Source organism: Emys orbicularis, chromosome 12 (assembly GCF_028017835.1).
Source record: "Emys orbicularis isolate rEmyOrb1 chromosome 12, rEmyOrb1.hap1, whole genome shotgun sequence".
Taxonomy (NCBI): Eukaryota; Metazoa; Chordata; order Testudines; family Emydidae; genus Emys; species Emys orbicularis.
The window spans coordinates 26,139,554-26,156,366 of NC_088694.1; the positions used below are offsets into that span (position 1 = coordinate 26,139,554).

At 46.0% G+C, this 16,813-nt stretch overlaps 1 protein-coding gene across 1 annotated transcript in view; it reads left to right on the top strand.

The window, feature by feature from the left end:
• Positions 1–16,813, top strand: part of GGT7 (gamma-glutamyltransferase 7) — a 47,277-nt gene that overhangs the window by 15,743 nt on the left and 14,721 nt on the right. Inside the window, exons 4-9 of the mRNA XM_065414642.1 lie at positions 2,522–2,639; positions 3,882–3,949; positions 5,109–5,182; positions 7,379–7,572; positions 14,585–14,672; positions 16,305–16,432. Coding sequence (XP_065270714.1) covers positions 2,522–2,639; positions 3,882–3,949; positions 5,109–5,182; positions 7,379–7,572; positions 14,585–14,672; positions 16,305–16,432 — 670 coding nt within the window. The remainder of the gene's footprint in view (positions 1–2,521; positions 2,640–3,881; positions 3,950–5,108; positions 5,183–7,378; positions 7,573–14,584; positions 14,673–16,304; positions 16,433–16,813) is intronic.

Sequence of the window (16,813 nt, forward strand, 5' to 3'; positions counted from 1 at the left end):
GAGAGATTAAAAGGGGGTGGAATGCTCCCTATTCCCCTGCCCCAGGTATGCTGAGTGGATCTGTCCTGGTGTTTTTGGAGGACTGAATAAGATTTGTTACACCTGTAAATCATGGTCCTGTTACAATAGCAGCAGCAGCATGTTGCTATATGGGGGTTCCCTCAACTCCTGGTGGGACAAAGTGAATGTAAGGAGATCTAATCTGGAGGAATGTGCAGAGTGAGGGGGCTGGAGGAAAGTGCCAACTGCACCATCTTGGATTCCATGTGACCTCCCCGCCCCGAAGTCTAGCCTACTGCCTGGAGCTGCTGCCTCCCTTCGGTGTTAGTTTCGAAAGACGTTATGCAAGTGAGACTTGAACCTTCTGCTCGCCAGGACACCAGGAAGTCCCAGGGAATGTTACATAAATGCTGTCACCTGATAATGTCTCATCAGCTCGGATTTGAAATCTTTTGTTGTAAGTGGAAACCCTGGTTTGATCCCAAAGCCTGTTACTAAATCTCTGTTTAGGATTAAAAAACAAAACAAAACAAAACCACAAATGGATGGACTAGTTGGGAATGGATTTAGGAAATATGCAATTTACCCAAGACTCCTAAAGCACAGAGTTCCTGTGTTCTAATTGGGGATTAAAGCATCAAGTGAACAACTACATTTTAAACCAACATGCACAAATAATTAGCTGTTGGAACAATGTACCACGGAATGTGGATTCTCCATCACTTGCAGTCTTTCAATCAAAATTAGTTGCCCTTCTAAAATATGCACTAGTCCAACCACAAGCTTTAGGGATTGATGCAGGAATCACTTGGTGAAATCCATGGTCTGTGTTAGGAGGAAGTCAGACTAGGCTGGCCTTGAATCTATGAGCAATAGTCAACAATAATGAATAATCTCACTTTCAAAAAAAAAAAGCTTCAACATTTTTGATTCTGAAGGTGTTTTTAGTTTGAACGCTGCTGCTCCCGTGTTCATCACCTTCCTCTCTACTGTCTCATACCTTTCTTCATGATCTCCCCCACCAGGTTTTAGTTGTTAAACTTTTAGATGTATTGTAATGGTTTCTAATGCATGGTAGATTGTGCCCATTATGATATGTGGCCCTCTGAGTACTTGGGTCACTAAATGTAAAATGACTCCTGTGATCTCAGCTGCAGCAGAACAGGCCACATTGTACACACAGAAGCATGATTTCCTAGGATGACACAAGCCCATTCTTGATCTAAATGTTTATTCTGGAGCCCGAGTGTGGTAGAAATTATAAATAAGTCATTTCTCGGATGAAACTGATTTCTTCTGGGTCATATAAACAGTTAGGACACAGAGAGCTGCTATATTGGTGTAAAGGGAAGGTTGTATTGAAGGAACCTGGTAAAATCCATAACTGAACAAGTTCCTGTAATAACTCCATTGGAAAGTGGAGTTGCATTGTTGTTTGTATAGCCGTAGAAGTCAAAAGGGGGCCCCATTGTGCTAGGATGTATGCACAGGAGAGACAGCCCCTGCCCCAAAAAGCTTACAATCTAAACAGAGAAGACAGGCAAAGAATGGGAGAAAGAAAGTGCTGTCCTATCTGTTTTATAGAGGGGGAACTGAGACACAGATCTGGGGTCTTAGCCAAGATCGCACAGGAAGTCTGTGACAGAGCTGGGAAGTGAACTGTGGTCTCGTGAATCCCAGTCCAGGCCTTCACAGCAAACCCTGCTTTTCCCTGTGGGCATCTGCCAAGGACATTGGGATTTTCCCTGTTCTGTAAATTATTAAGAGTGACGACTAACTGTATTTTGTGTGTGTTGTGCAGAGCTGATAATAGTGATGCTTAACAAACGACCAGTCATCATCGGAGTTAATAAGGATTCCAGAACAAGTTAGAAATAGGCTCATGTAGCAACTTTTAGATCTGGATTTTGTACACCCCCATGTCTGAGCTGATGTGTTTGGAGCCAGTACTTTGCTCTGGCCCACTCTAAAAATAGGGCCATTTTCAAAATGGGGGGCCTTGCTTTAGATTTCAAATACACCCCCGCTCCAGGGTTTTGGCTTGTGCTCACCTGTAGATCAAATGTACTCCGCTTACAAATCCGAGATTAGAGATTGGGATCTGAAACGCAGAGTGAGCTCTTTCCGCCTCTTATATCATCACCGGTGATAAAGATTCTGTCATTGGCATCAGCTAACAGGTTAGGTGAAGTTGCACAAAACTGAACAGCCTCCAAGTCCCTCTCCCCTGGCTGTGATGGCTCTGCCTGCCTGCTAGGAGTAAATGCTTGTGTGCGCCCATGAAGTCAGCAGATAGGACCCAACGTGCAGGGAGCAGAACAGTTGAACAGCTGAGTAAGAGGATGCCATTTGTACAAGCTCAGTGGGACTGAACCCCAGATCCCTCTGCTCCCCCCATGTCCCTGCAGAGGGGATTTGGTGGCAGGGGTGGGGTACAGGCTCACAGCTGCATTAGTAAGTGCTCGGGGACTCCAGTGGACAGCAAGGAGCTCTGTATGCCCAATGTGCTCTTCCTTTGCAGGGGGGGAGTGATGCTGGTCCACGATATCCGGAAGAACGAGAGTCAGGTGATTGACTTCCGAGAGACAGCCCCTTTTGGGATCCAGGAGGAAGGCCTTCGGAAGGCCTGGGAGCTGAAGGTGGGCTGGAGAACCTTTATATTTTCTTTTCGTGGGGCTTCCTTGCTAACGTTCCCATGTCTTCTTCCAGTCCCCACTAACCCCGATTCCCAGCAATAATGTATGTGCAGCGAGTGGTGGGATGCCTGTTACTCAGAGGGGAATTTAGCCTGGGTGAAAGGTGCTGGCGTATCAAATCCCCTCTTCACAGAACAGGTACAAACACAGGTCAAGCATCCTCACCCCCACACTGCTCCTCAGTCCAACTCTGGAGCCATTCGTTCCAGGGCTGAGAGGGGAGTTCGGTCTCCATGGCCCACTCTCCTGAGCCTGCCAACAGCAGGGCAGGGTTTCTCAGTTCTGATGGTGGTTTTTGTAACTGACTACGAGGAGCTCTAGGTTTTTGTCCACTAGGAGCTGAAGGGAGACTCGCCCACTTGTTCTTCAGAGGCCACAGAACACTTACATGATGATGACCGTCTTTCCATTATTGAGCCAGCCCAGATTAGTCCTGGTGGCCTAGAGGGGAAATGTTTCATGTGCAACGTAGAAATCCCTTGAGCCAGCAAGTCTGACTGGAAATGAGTAAACTGAGTCATGCTTGGGGATAAGGGAAATTAAGTAAGAACAGTCTACTTCAGAGAGTGAGATACCAAGGAGATAGGAGCCTGAGGCTATGTCTACATGGCAAAAACCCGGGTAGCAGCGAGTCTCAGAGCCTGGGTCTACAGATTTGGGCTCACACTATGGAGTTGAAAATAGCCATGTAGACAAATGGGTCTGGGCTCTGAAGCCCAGGGAGGGGGTTGGGTTTCAGAGCCTGAGCATGAATGTCTGCATGGCTATTTTTAGCACCATAGCGCAAGCATCGCGAGCCAGAGGCTGTAGCCCCAGGTTCTGTGACTCACTGCTGTGCGATTAATTTTTTTTGGCCTTGTAGACCTACTTTTAGAAATATCCAAAATGTTAGACAGATAAATAGCAAAGGCTTCATGTCACAGGACTGAGTTCATCCCATTGGCTTCATTGGGGTTATATAAGGAATGAATTTGCCCCACTTTCTTCCCAAAGGCTTTTACTCCTTAACTGTGTTGTCACCAACCCTTGTATCTAAATTTCTGGCATCTTTAGCATCTTTCACTTCGTATGGAAAATATGCTAAGACCTTTTTGTATGATGAGCGATGGCCTCTCCTTTATGGTAATCGGAGACGGTGTCCTTAGGGCGACTTGACTCTTCCTTTCTGTGCTTTCTTTTGTCCAGCCGGGTCTCCTGGTGGGGGTGCCAGGCATGATACAAGGAATGCACAAGGCACATCAGTCACATGGAAGGTAAGAATATTTCATATGGTTTAGCTCTGCACAGAGTGCACTCTACTGAAAGGTATTGCAGGATAAAACACCTACTTATTCCAATTCGTCAGCTGCTCATGCTGTAATCTCTGGTCAGTGGCAGATTCAGCTCTAGGGTGGGTTCCATGGCCATAGGATCTTGCTGTTGGCAGGGCCCTGTAAGCTCTGTCCCCCCAGCTCATCCTGCAACAGGACTCTCTTGATATTCTTGGATAAGCTACTGATTCACTTTCCCTTGGGACATGTTGTTTTCCAGGTCTCTCCCTTTGAAGTGCAGCACTTTTATACCACTTTTTGTCCCTAGTGCACTTTACAAACACTGTCTGGGGTTTTCAGAATTTCACAAATGCAATCACAGGACTGATTTGCATGTGCAGTTATCACAGATGTGCCTGCAGTCACATGTCTATGGCCCAGTTTTCAGATGACCTGAGCACTTCAACTCTCATTGACTTCAGTGGCAGCTAAGGGCACTTGAGCCCTGTGAAAACCAGACCACAAACTTAGATAAAAATCTAATTAACTAATAGAACAGATTGATTTTGTCCCGTCCCCCCCACCAAAAAAAAAGAATGTTTGGCCAAAACAAAACATTTAATTTTGGTTGAAATTTTCTGGGTTTTCGACAAAGAAATGAAAATTGAAAAGTGTGGGATCCATCCCTTTCTCTCTGCCATTTGCAGGGGGAAAATAAGCAAGGAAGTGAGTTTAAAATGAAGAAAAAAATTGTTCAAAAACTGATTTTTTTTCTGGTTTTCATTTTCTCAAAAAATTCTGCAAAAATTTTCAAATGAAATTTTTTTCCTGCTTCATTCAAAAACGTTCATGGAAAGTATTGTGTTTTCTGATCAGCTCTACTCAGGGAATTCTCGCACCCACCCCTGTGTAGTAGATCAATCTTATTACCTCCATTTTATAGATGGAGCATGGAGGGGAGGTGTTAAGTGACTTCCCAAGGCTACAGAGAGGGGGCAGTGTCTCAGTTCTGTTCTCTGGCTGCAACAAAGAGACTTCCAACAAAACATATCCTGACTTTACCCCTGTCCTAACCCCAGTGCTAGTCCCCTGAAAACAGCTCTGCTTTTACTGTGTTTCCATTTCAAATGCAGATTTCTCTTTGTGTTTTCTTCTTCGCCAGACTCCCATGGTCAGAACTTTTGGGCCTTGCTGCTAGCATTGCCCAGGATGGATTCAATGTCACACATGACTTGGGTGAGCACCTTAACGCAGCAAAGGGGTACTATGTGATGTATGCCAGGAAGTATTTCCTCCTGCATATGTTAAGGAAGAAGGGGACTGCATTTATGTGTTTGGAATGTGGATGGGGGTTAACTTCCTGGAATTTAATGGTCTTCAGACAGGGAAATGCACTGCATCAGGGTTAGAATCTGAACAGCAGAGAATGAAAGATCCAGAATGGATCTTTCCTAGGTGGACTCTTTGGTTTGGGCTGATCTCTCGTTAGAAATAGCATGTTGGAAACATGGAGTCAGATCCTGCACTATTGGAGTCTCTGGGGTTCTCCCATTGATAGTGCGGACGGATGCAGTGCAAATCCATGTATTTACCTGATCTAATCTCTCTCGTTACTGAGGCATCTCTCATCCTAATGTTCAAACACGTCTTTCCCATAATTTTCTGGGTGGACACTCCTATGCTAGCATTAGACTTTTCCTGAACTGAAGCTGGAGTCCTGATTCACTTTACACATTTCACATGCGTCTGACGAAGTGGGTATTCACCCACGAAGGCTTATGCTCCAATACGTCTGTTAGTCTATAAGGTGCCACAGGACTCTTTGTCACTTTACACTGGCACATTCACTAGAGCATGGCCCCTCTGCTGGGGAGGCTGCAGATGGCCAGACTGTGTCAAAAAGGGTCTGTCTACACTGCAATTAGACATCCACGGCTGGCCCGTACCAGCTGGCTTGGACTTGTGGGGCTCAGACTGCGGGGCTTTTTAATTGTTGTGTAGACGTTTGGACTCAGGCTGTAGCCTGAGCTCTGGGACCTTCCCACCTCACAGAGTCCTAGTGCTCGAATGTCTTCACGGCAGTTAAACAGCCCTGCAACCAGAGCCCCATGAGTCTAAGTCAGTGAGCACGGGCCAGCTACAGGTTTTTAGCTGCAGTGTAGACCTACCCAAAGAAAGCTGACCTGCTGGAATGGAGCATGATTAGGGGTATGGAACAGCTTCGGTCTGAGGAGAGATTAAAAAGACGGAGACTTTTCAGCTTGGAAAAGAGATGATGAAGGGGGGATATGCTAGAGGTCTATACAATCTTGACTGGTGTGAAGAAAGTGAATAAGGAAGTGTTATTTACTCCTTCACATAACCCAAGAACTAGGGGTCACCCAACGAAATTAATAGGCAGCAAGTTTAAAACAAACTGAAGGAAATACTTCTTCACACAACGCACAGTCAACCTGTGGAACTCATTGACAGGGGATGTTGTGAAGGCCAAAACTATAACTGGGTTCAAAAAAGAATTAGACAAGTTCATGGAGGATAGGCCCACCAATGGCTATTGGCCAGGATGGGCGGAGATTCAACCCCATGCTCTGACGTGTTGCTAGCCTCTGTTTGCCAGAAGCTGGGAGTGGATGACGGGATGGATCACTCAATGATTACCTGTTCTGTTCATTCCCTTCTGAAGCATCTGGCATTGGCCTCTGGCAGAAGACAGGATACTGGGCTAGATGGACCATTGTTGGTCTGACCCAGTATGGCCGTTCTTATGTTCTTATGAGCATTGGTAGCAGGCAGGGACTGCGCTTATACTGGGCATTCCTATGCTGCCTCTAGCAGTGGAGTTCTTAGTGGATGGAGGTCAAGGTGCAACAGGCCAGGCTGGGAGAGGAAGAAGCAAATTAGACCTCCTAGTGCCAGCCACAGTGCCTGTGGATCTACTGGTCCAACTCCAGGCAGGGGACTTGCACACTTACGCTTGCCTTTATGTTCATGCATCAAACACTCTCCATACACAATGTGGGAAAGTGCACTATGTGCACTCAAGCGTGCACAACAAATGCAGACCAATGTGTCTTTCCCAAGGACACACAGCAAATCTGTGGCCGATCCAGCAATGCAATCCTGACCCCTAATCCAAATCTCACGCTATAGCCACAAGACAACCCATCTCCTACTGTTGACTGGTCACATGATGATCCTATTGCCCTCATGATCCATGACTATCTGTCACTTTTCAAAGAGGGCAATGGATGGGAATCCCTCTCACGTTCACACACACACACAAACACACCTCTCTTAACAAACCAGAGAGCAGAACTATACAGGTTGCAGATGCATCATTGGCGGCCATCTTCTTCAGCTGGTCTCTGGGGGTGATCTGAATGTCCTAGGTGGTCTCCTCCTGTAATACCGCTGTTACCTTTCTTGCTACAGCCAGAGCTATCACTGAACTGAAGGAGCTGAACTACTCTGACAAATTCAGAGAAACTTTCCTTCCAGACGGCCAGCCTTTGTTGCCTGGAATGTTTGTGAGGCGACTTGATCTAGCCACCATTTTGGATCTCGTTGGCTCAGAAGGGGTCTCGGCCTTCTATGATGGAAATCTAACCCAGGAGATCATTTCTGAGGTGAGCTATGTCTGTACTTATCTGCACATGGATTATTGCATAGTTAGTGCAACCTAGCACAGATAATGGTGCCACCTAGCTGTTCCTTGTTTTAAATGTGGACGGACGCATCCTGAGGGTGAGCAGTAGCCAGTTTTGACTCGAGTGATTTAAAAATAAAAATTTGGCGCTCAGTTTTTCTCCCACCTCTGTGTAACTCCATTGACTTCAGTGGAGTTAATCCGACTTAAACCAGGATAAGTGACCAATGAAGTGGCACTATCACCTATGAAAGTGAAATCTACTCTTTCCTCTGTCAAAATGTCCCAGAGAAACTACAGAAAGGATCTAAATTCTCTTAAATTCGATAGGTTTTTACAGTCCTGTCTGGAGAACCCCATTTGTTTAATCCCTATTAAACTAGTCTGTAAGGATTGAATGGTTAAAGTTTTGGAGGCAATTTAGGTCCTAGGAAAAGTGCTGGAAGGCCTTAGAGAACAGTCCTCCATTTGGCCACCAAATGAGGCTACTAACTGGCCACTAAATGAGGCTACTAACTCTTTGCACACCAAAAAGCTATCCGATGGTAATGATTTTCAGTCAGTAACAGCTTTGGGGTATTTGAACTGGGGACCTTGAGGTGAAAGTCCTCACCCATGAAGACCCCATTCCCTGAACCTTTTCAAAGCGTCTGAATCAGAGTCACAACCATAGTTAATGTAGCCAAATATTCCCTGGTGACCACTGATGTGGTTTTGTGTAAGTTGCTGTTCAGAGAGGTGCCAGTGCTACCCAGCCTTTGCCCACACTCACAATTCATTACTCAGCTGCTCTGCTTTAGTTTTGATATGTTAGTAACTTCTATAGACAGGAGATTCCTGCAGTCCTATAAATACAGGCTTGATTTATAAAGGAGCGAGCATTATCTTTTGGTTAGAACACTGAACTATGAGTCAGGAATTCTGGGTTTTCTCCTGGGCTTGCCATTGTCTCACTGCGTGACCCTGCGCAAGTCACTTAGGCACCAACTTTCAAAAGTGGCCTCTAATTTTAGGTGCCTAACTTTATTTTTATATAGGGCCTGAGCTACCGAGGACACCTGCATCCCCAGCTGAGATCAGTGGGATGTACAAATGCTTAGCACCTCTGGAAATCAGGCCAGAGGGTCTAACGTTGGACAACCAAAATTAGGGGGCTTTTTTGAAAATATGGGGCTTAATCGCTCAGTGCCTCAGTTTCTCCATCTGTAAAAGGGAGTTGGTAATCAGGGCTGTTGCGATGCTTAACTAATGCTTTTAAAACGCTTTGGGATTCTCAACGAACGGCACTAGGGAAGCAGCATGTATTATTTTTTGCCATGCTGATACATAAACAAGAGGTCATGATAGCCAGTGCTCAATGTCTCATTCAGCTATTCAGTCACCATCTTGGACTGCTCTGAGCTGCGTTCTACTTGCTGTAATGAGGCTACCATGTTCAGAAAGTTCTCCGTTGCCCCCTCTGGTTCGGCAGTGCCACAGGGGGAAGGGAGGTCTGAAGAAAAGGAACAAAGATGAAAAGTTCCAGTTTCTAAGTGACTTCATGTTTAAAATTGCTGCACTTCAGTGCTAACGTACACCACATATTATGGGATTGCCCTGTGATCCGTCTTTTCTGGACTGAGGTAAATAGTGAAATTTCTTTCTCTCCACCCTAGTGGAAATGCAGGCTGGCCACACCATGCTAGGCCTAACCAATCCAACTTGGAACCTCAAATCCTTGGGAAAAAATGTGGGCTGCATAGAGCTCTGATCAGAGCCAAATGTTTAACTCTACCTGGTGGCAGTCCTGAGTGCACCCAACTGTCACAGAATGGTACTCTGACTTGGGGAGCCTGGCAGCAATGGAACCAATAACAGTTTGCAGTAGACACAAGCAAGATAAGTGTATGGATATATGGTCCCCATTTCTGGAAGTATCAGAATAATCATTTAAATTGCTCGTTAGTAGGGCTCCGTGTCTGTCACAGATGTCGCAGAAGTCACAGATTCCGTGACTTTCTGCAACCTCCATGACTTCTGCAGCAGCCAGTGTGGCTGACCCCAGGGTCACCCAAGCAGCTGGTTCTGGGGCCAGGTACACTGGCTGCTGCTTGGACGGCCCTGGGCAGCTGGCCCCAGGGACCACCCGAGCAGTGGCTGGTGCAGCTGGCCGTGGGGACCACCGTAGCAGCAGCCCCCTGGGGTATGCCTCCCTGCAGCAGCAGCCCCCCGGGGCACCCCCTGCAGTAGCACCCCCCGGGGAGCCCCCAGGTAGCAGCACCCCCCCCCCCCCGCCAAGATTTAGTCAGGGGTATAGTGTAAGTCATTGATACGTCACAGCTGTGAATTTTTGTTTATTGCCTGTGACCTGTCCATGACTTTTACTAAAAATACCTATGACTAAATCGTAGCCATACCCATCAGGCAACCTTGTGTTTTGTAGTGCTCCCTGAGATCATAGTCCCCTCCCATCTTTCCAATGTATCCCCTCCCTCTCTGTCCTATCATTCCTCTCCTACCTTCTTTTACTTAGTTTTCGGGCTTTTCTTAGGTCTTTTTCTTCCTCTTCCTTTTCTCAAAAAGGAATAATTCTGGCGATTAGCATATGATCTTTCTTTACAAAGAACTCCAAACTGGGGCTGAATTGCAAAATGACCATTGTTTCACAATATAGGCAAATCTCTTTAACTCGTCAAAGATTATTTGTTATATTTTACTCTTTGCCTTTAGTAATGAAGATGTTTGATCTTACCTATCTTGTTTTAAAATCTGATATTGACTTTTTACTCCAGATTAGATACCTTTCTTCTCTTTGCTATTTTTGTTATCTTTGTCATCTGTGTTAAAATAAGCACCAAAGAATAAACTGCATGCACACAAAAGCTGCACTTCCAGATTTCACTGGAGAGTGGTGATCCCTGCCATATGACCCTGAAAGTTATTCCCTTCCCAGGGTTACATTCATTTTGCAAGTGCTCCCAAAATGCCATGGCCTGAGTGTGAAAAGCTGCTGTTTGCAGAGTAATGACACAGAACTTGCAACAAGTTCTTGGGCCTTTCTCCATATCTCCAAGAAGGGGGAACAGCTCACATCTCTATGCTGTGCTAATCCCTGTTTCGTTACCCACCCTCCCCCCAACCCTCTGCTGCTGCAGAATTGCAAAGAAGTGGCTGCCAGGCAAAGCGAGGGTGCTCTGTAAACAGGAGTAAAGCAAAGGATTGGGAGCACAAAAAAATATGCCTGGCAGTGGAGTTAAGCTCCTGATTAAAGCCTACTCTGCACAGAAGAGCAAAGTACTGAGCTCACAGATAAGCTTCAAGTGGTTTGTTGTTCTGATTGAACAAACGACATTTAAGATGTGCCATCGGGTAAGTCTGCAAGACACCGGATCCCTTTTTTCCCTCCTAATGCAGAAAGGCACAGGTGGGAAGAGTGTTGTTCTGGGAATTTGATATGACCTCTGTTTGTTTATTAGATGCCTGCTCCCCTTTGCATATCATTCACACTCCTTTTGCCTGGTTAGCAGCTGCTGTGCTCAGTTTTATGCTGATGTGACTCCACTGGGCTAGATCCTCAGCTGGTGCAAGTCAGTGGCCAAATGATTTCAGTGGCGCTACTGGAGTGTAACGCAGTTGAATTAGGGCCTTTATCTTTGAGGATGTATCTATCGCTTGGTGCAGGGAGTGGGGATTAAAACTATGGACCACATTTTCAAAGGGGCAAGCGCAGGTGGGAATTTGCACACCTTAGGCAGACGAGATGATGCTTACGCATGCTGCACTGCATGTGAGTGCAAACCCTGACTTGCACGTGCCCGTCAGGCTGTTTGTGCCCCAGATGAACATGCCCCGCATGGGAAAGCATTAACTCTCCTGCTCCTGTGCTTCATCTGTTAATGGTTCCACCTGAGACGGTATCCTCTCGCTACGTTGAGTGGTTCATTATGAAAAACCAGAGCCCAGAACTGCAGAGTCTGCTTAGTCTGATTTTTGGGGTGGAAAACCAAAGCACGAGCTAGAGCAGCCATGGGCCTGGTCTCGTACCGCATCAGACACTGGTGTCGCTCCATTGACTTCAGTGGATTTACTCTCATTTATACGGACGTAAGTGCAGGGAGCCAGGCCTGTGTGTGTTCGGTTGTAAGAGTCCGAGGGTTTTGTGAGTACACACACTCAGCTCTGACCTTCTGTAAAAAACCAGCCATGGAATTTCACACAATCACTCCTGGAGTGAAGGGAGCTGCCCCTCCCTTCCCTGTCAGTAAGCCCTCTTGAGCCCAATAATTTGTACTTGAACTAGAGCATATCTTCCAGAAAGGCATCTGGTCTTGAGTCAAAGATGCCAAGTGATGGAGCATCCACCACATCTCTTGCCTTTCTGTCTTTTTGTACTGACTGTGATGGGTTTCGCCAGGGTACAACCTGGAACTGAGGTACTGCGGAACCCTCTGGCATTCCAGCCTGGGCTCCCTTACTCACTGTGATGCTGTGACAAGCTGCAGACTGCTCCCGGTCCTGCATTTACACAAACCTTTACACAGGCAGGGACACACCCAACTGCAGTCATATGAAGGCTTCTCTCCCAGCTCCACAGCCTGGGACCCAGGAGCGCAGCTAGGCGGGGAGCAGGGGGAGCGGCCGCTCCCACTGAGCAGAAAAGTGGCACTTTTTAAATTTTTACTCACCCGGTGGCGCTCTGGGTCTTCGCCAGCGCTTTTACTCACTCAGTGGGACTCCAGGCGGCGCTCTGGATCTTCAGCGGCACTTTGGTGGCAGGTCCTTCAGCCGCTCCAGGTCTTCGGCAGCACTTCAGCGGCGAGTCAGTCGGGGTTTTTCTTTTTCGTTTTTCTTTTTTCTTTGCGGCGCCTTTTTTTTTATGTGTTCACTCCCCTTGCTGCTAAAACCTGGCCTCGCCACTGCTGGGACCCTAGAGCTGAACCATCTTGCCCTGGTCAAAAGCCTGACCAGTATAAGTTTATTACCCAGTCCACCCCTCCCTCAAAGTGGAGAGGACAAAGCACCAGTTTTTGTTCCTGAACAGATTCCCTCAAGCACTTCAAGCAAATCACACTGCTGTAGGTAAAAATATAAAACAGATTTATTAACTACAGAAAGATAGATTTGAAGTTATTATAAGTAGTGAGCATACAGATCAAAGCAGATTACCTAAGAAATAAACAAAAATGTAATCTAAGCTTTATAAACTAGATAGGATTTGAATCAAGCAGTGTCTCACCCTGTTAGCCGTATAAACAGATTATAGCTTTTGTATACACAGACAGGAATTCTTCTGTCCTGCCTGGGACTCTTATTCTCGCAATTCAGTCTTTGTTCCTCAGGTGTTTTCAGGTGTTGTGTTGTAGGGTGAGTGAGGCCAAGTGATGATGTCACTTCCCCCTTTTATATCTTTTTCCAGCTTGCTGGAAAGATCTTTTGCTGGGACATGAGTCAAACGGTCTCCATTTGGGTATGTGCTATCTCTGAGAGGTTTCCATTCTATACAGTTCCTGGGGTAATCCTTGTAAGTGTTTGATTCTCTTCAAGGGGCCATTAACATTGTTTGGCCTTTTTATTGTTGTACCTGAAAGGCTGCTTGTGGGTGTTCCCAACCTCACAATATGTTTCAGTGGCACATACAGAGCCAAACGTCATAACTTCCTATACAGTGATAGCATATACAACTTAACAGGATGTTAATGTTCAGCAGATTGAAACTTTTAAAATGAGGCGTACTGTGTACAAAACATATAATAATTATACCACCATGGTGACTATGGGGCACAGAGTGTCACACTGACATGGCCTCCATGGCAGTATTATCTGTGCACCTCACAATATTTAATCTATTTAGCCTCACACCACGCCAGGGAGGTAGGGCAGTGCTATTATCTCCATTTTACATATATGGGATTGAAGCTCAGAGAAGCTAAGTGACTTGCCCCGGGTCAAACAAGAAGTCTGTGGCAGCGCAGGGAATTGAATCCAGGTTTCCCAAGTCCTAGTGCCTTAACCACTGGACCAGCCTTCCTCTCCTTGGCAATCTGTTCCGATCACCTTCACTGTTTAAACAAATTGCATTTTCTTCCCAGAACCAAAACCCCACATCCAGACACTTCTGAGCAGAACCAGAGCTGAACATTTCAGGTCATGCCTGTCTCTGCAGTAGTTCTGAGGCATAATTAATTAATATTTGTCAAGCACTTTGAGATCCTCAGATGAAAAGCACTAGAGAAGAGCCAAGTATCCTCATTATAATAATGATTACTGCAGAGGTATCTAATGGGCTCCAGGGCTGAGATGCAGGCCTCATTACTCCATGGGATAGCTTTGGCCAAGTGATATGTGCAGCAAGCAGTCTGTAGGAGGAGTTAAAAATAAAAGGAGCCAGATGTCCCTCTTTCACTGGCATTGCTATAGAGGAGAGGAGACTGAGAAATAAACAGGAACAGAACCAAGGATGAAAGGAGAGAGAACTCTCTTATGCTGCAAGGAACCTAGGGGAAAGGTCTCTTTGGAAGAATGAGCAAGTAAAGTGCATACTCCGGAAAATGTGAGGAGGAAGACTAAAGGCAATGGGCCAGATACATCTCTTGGGTCACCCCATGGAAGTCTGCAGAGTTGTAGCAGTGCCTGTCACCCCATCATGCCATGGAGGGAGATGCAGAGCTGTTTCATAGTGTCCATCACCTGGGCATGCTATAGGGGCTGGGCTACAGGACTTCTCAATGTATTGACACTTGGGCGTAGGGGGAGGGATCAAAAGCAGTTTTTAGTCATAAAGGATGGGATTTTTCAAAGGAAACCTAAGGCAGTTAGGCACTCAGATTCCATTGAAATTCAATGGGCTCCTAACTCTCTTAGGCTCTGAACACCACAGCCAAAAATCATAATAAGAGGTGAACTGGTGTTTAACCAGAGTCAGAATACAATGTTGTTTACTGGGGTGGCAGGCTGACTGCAATAACTCACTGACGCAGCTGTTTTGATATGCTCTGCCTTGCCCTTTTGTTCAGGTCCATAACTATGGAGGAGTCCTGTTAGAAGAAGACTTCATTAATTACAATGCTGTAGTGGAGGATCCAGTCCACACGGTGTATCAAGGTAAAGTGTCCTGACAGCCCTGCCTCTCCGGTGCACAGGCTGCTACATCCTATGGCACGTGATAGCATCAGTTAGCAACTGTAAATCTGAACTGCCCCCCAAAGCTAGGGGAGAAATGAGTGTGAGGCAGCAAAGCCACTAAGCTGCAACCCTCATCAAAGTACTGGCTTGTGTCCGCAGGGTACAGATCTGCCTAGGTCATTAAGACTGTCCCAGTCACCTTCCTGCTGCAAACTAGTGACTGTGATGATCAGTAAGTTAAGAATGCTTCCAGCATTTGACACAGGTTCATGTTTTCCTTGACAGAACAAGCCTGTATACGCTGATCCTCACTTGTGAGATATTGGCAAGCCCTCAGATAGCTTTGGGACTTGTGAAATCAAGTGTTGACATTTTGATGTAACGTCATCACACAGAGCCACAACTTGACCACATGTTGATGCCATATTGTATCCTGATGTAAGCCAGGCCATGTCATAGCCCAGGAGTTTTGTACAGCTTGCAAATGGCCCTTAAAGGTGGTCTGCAAAGGGGAAAAACACGGGGTTATGCCCTTTTGAGCCTTTTTATGGTGGATAGAGAAGGCCTGAAGAGTAATTTTTTTCCCTGGTTTTTCTTTTATCGTAAACATAACAGAACTGTGAAATCTGGTCATTCTGTTTTGCTGGAGGTCTTTCTTGGAGGAGCCTTAACTTCCTCATCCTTTAATTGCATTGGAAAGGTGTTGAATCTTTAACAAATGACCCTTTCTTTTTTTTTCTGCTCATTCAGACATTTGAGATACAGGTTTCTTTACAAAAACAAACAAAAGGTAAAGGGCCAGATTCTCAGCCAGTGTAGATCAGTGCATCTTCACTGCAGTCTGTGGGGTTACATTGGTTTGCAGCAACTGGCAACCTGACTCAAAGAGTTTTAAACAAACTGAATACAAATCCCTTCCCTCACATTCAGTTGTCTTTTACTTCCTTGGACCTGTGAGGTCATAAACCTACAAGTTCACCAGTCACCCATAGTCTTTCACAACCCTCCACTCCCCAACATAGACAAGATTTGAATTTCTGATGTAAGAAACAAGCAGGAAAAAAGCCTTCCAGGTCTTCTTTATCCATCAAAAAGGAGAAAAATGGGCCATTATCCTATTGGAATAGGGTGGCCAAGTACCCCCTGGTGGCCAAGTAGTGACTCTGCAGCTCCCTGCCTCTCATTCTGCTAGCTCCGTTTCCTTTCTGGAACACCAGCCCCCAGGCTACCTCCCCAGGAACCCACCACCAGAGTTAGCGCCACTCCTCTGTGATTCCTCTCCCCAGGCACAACCTGCCTCAGTCTCTCCTCCTCTTCCTACCTTCTGACTGGCCTTTAGACTCAAGTGTAGCTCTGTCCCCTCTGTCTCAGTTGGGCTTACCTGCCCTGACAAGGGGGAGCTGGGCATGGTCTACTCACAAGGACCAGCTACCCTGTGACACCTGTCTTTTAAGAAATCTTTTTCAAATCTCCTATAATTACCTTCCCACGTTTGAAATGATTGTTTTCCTTTCCTCACAGTAAAGTGTTAAAGATAGAACAGTCCTATAAAATCTTGACAAAGCAGCTTCTAATGTGAATAGCTGTATTCCTCTCCTCTCACCTTGACAGGTCATCTTGTTCTCAGCCCTCCACCTCCACATGTGGGTCCTGCACTGATCACAGCTCTAAATATCCTGGAGGGCTTTAATATCACGAGCCAGGTAACCAGGGAAAATACCCTCCATTGGATAGCAGAGGTAAGACTGGGCTAACCACTTGGCTGAGTTTTCTGTGTTGACGTAAAAGGGCTTTATTTCCCTAAAGATTGTGCAGAGAATTTACATAGGAAACTCCCGCTGGGGTTAATGGGAAAACAGCCTGCTAAGATTTAAATCTGGACTTTGACGTTGTACCAGACATATGCAGGTACTGTAGGGTACTCCTGAGTCTCTTGATTATCTGAACCCCTTTTGCTTGAACAAAACTCCTTGCAAAGGAACAGCTGTATTGCCATTTATTTCCTGTATGCAGTCATTACCACAGCTGAGGACAGTCCTGTCTATTTCCTATTTGTTAGATCAGTGTAACAAGCCACTTAGTTATTGACTTTTAGGGGATGGCGGTGATATAGCCTGTAG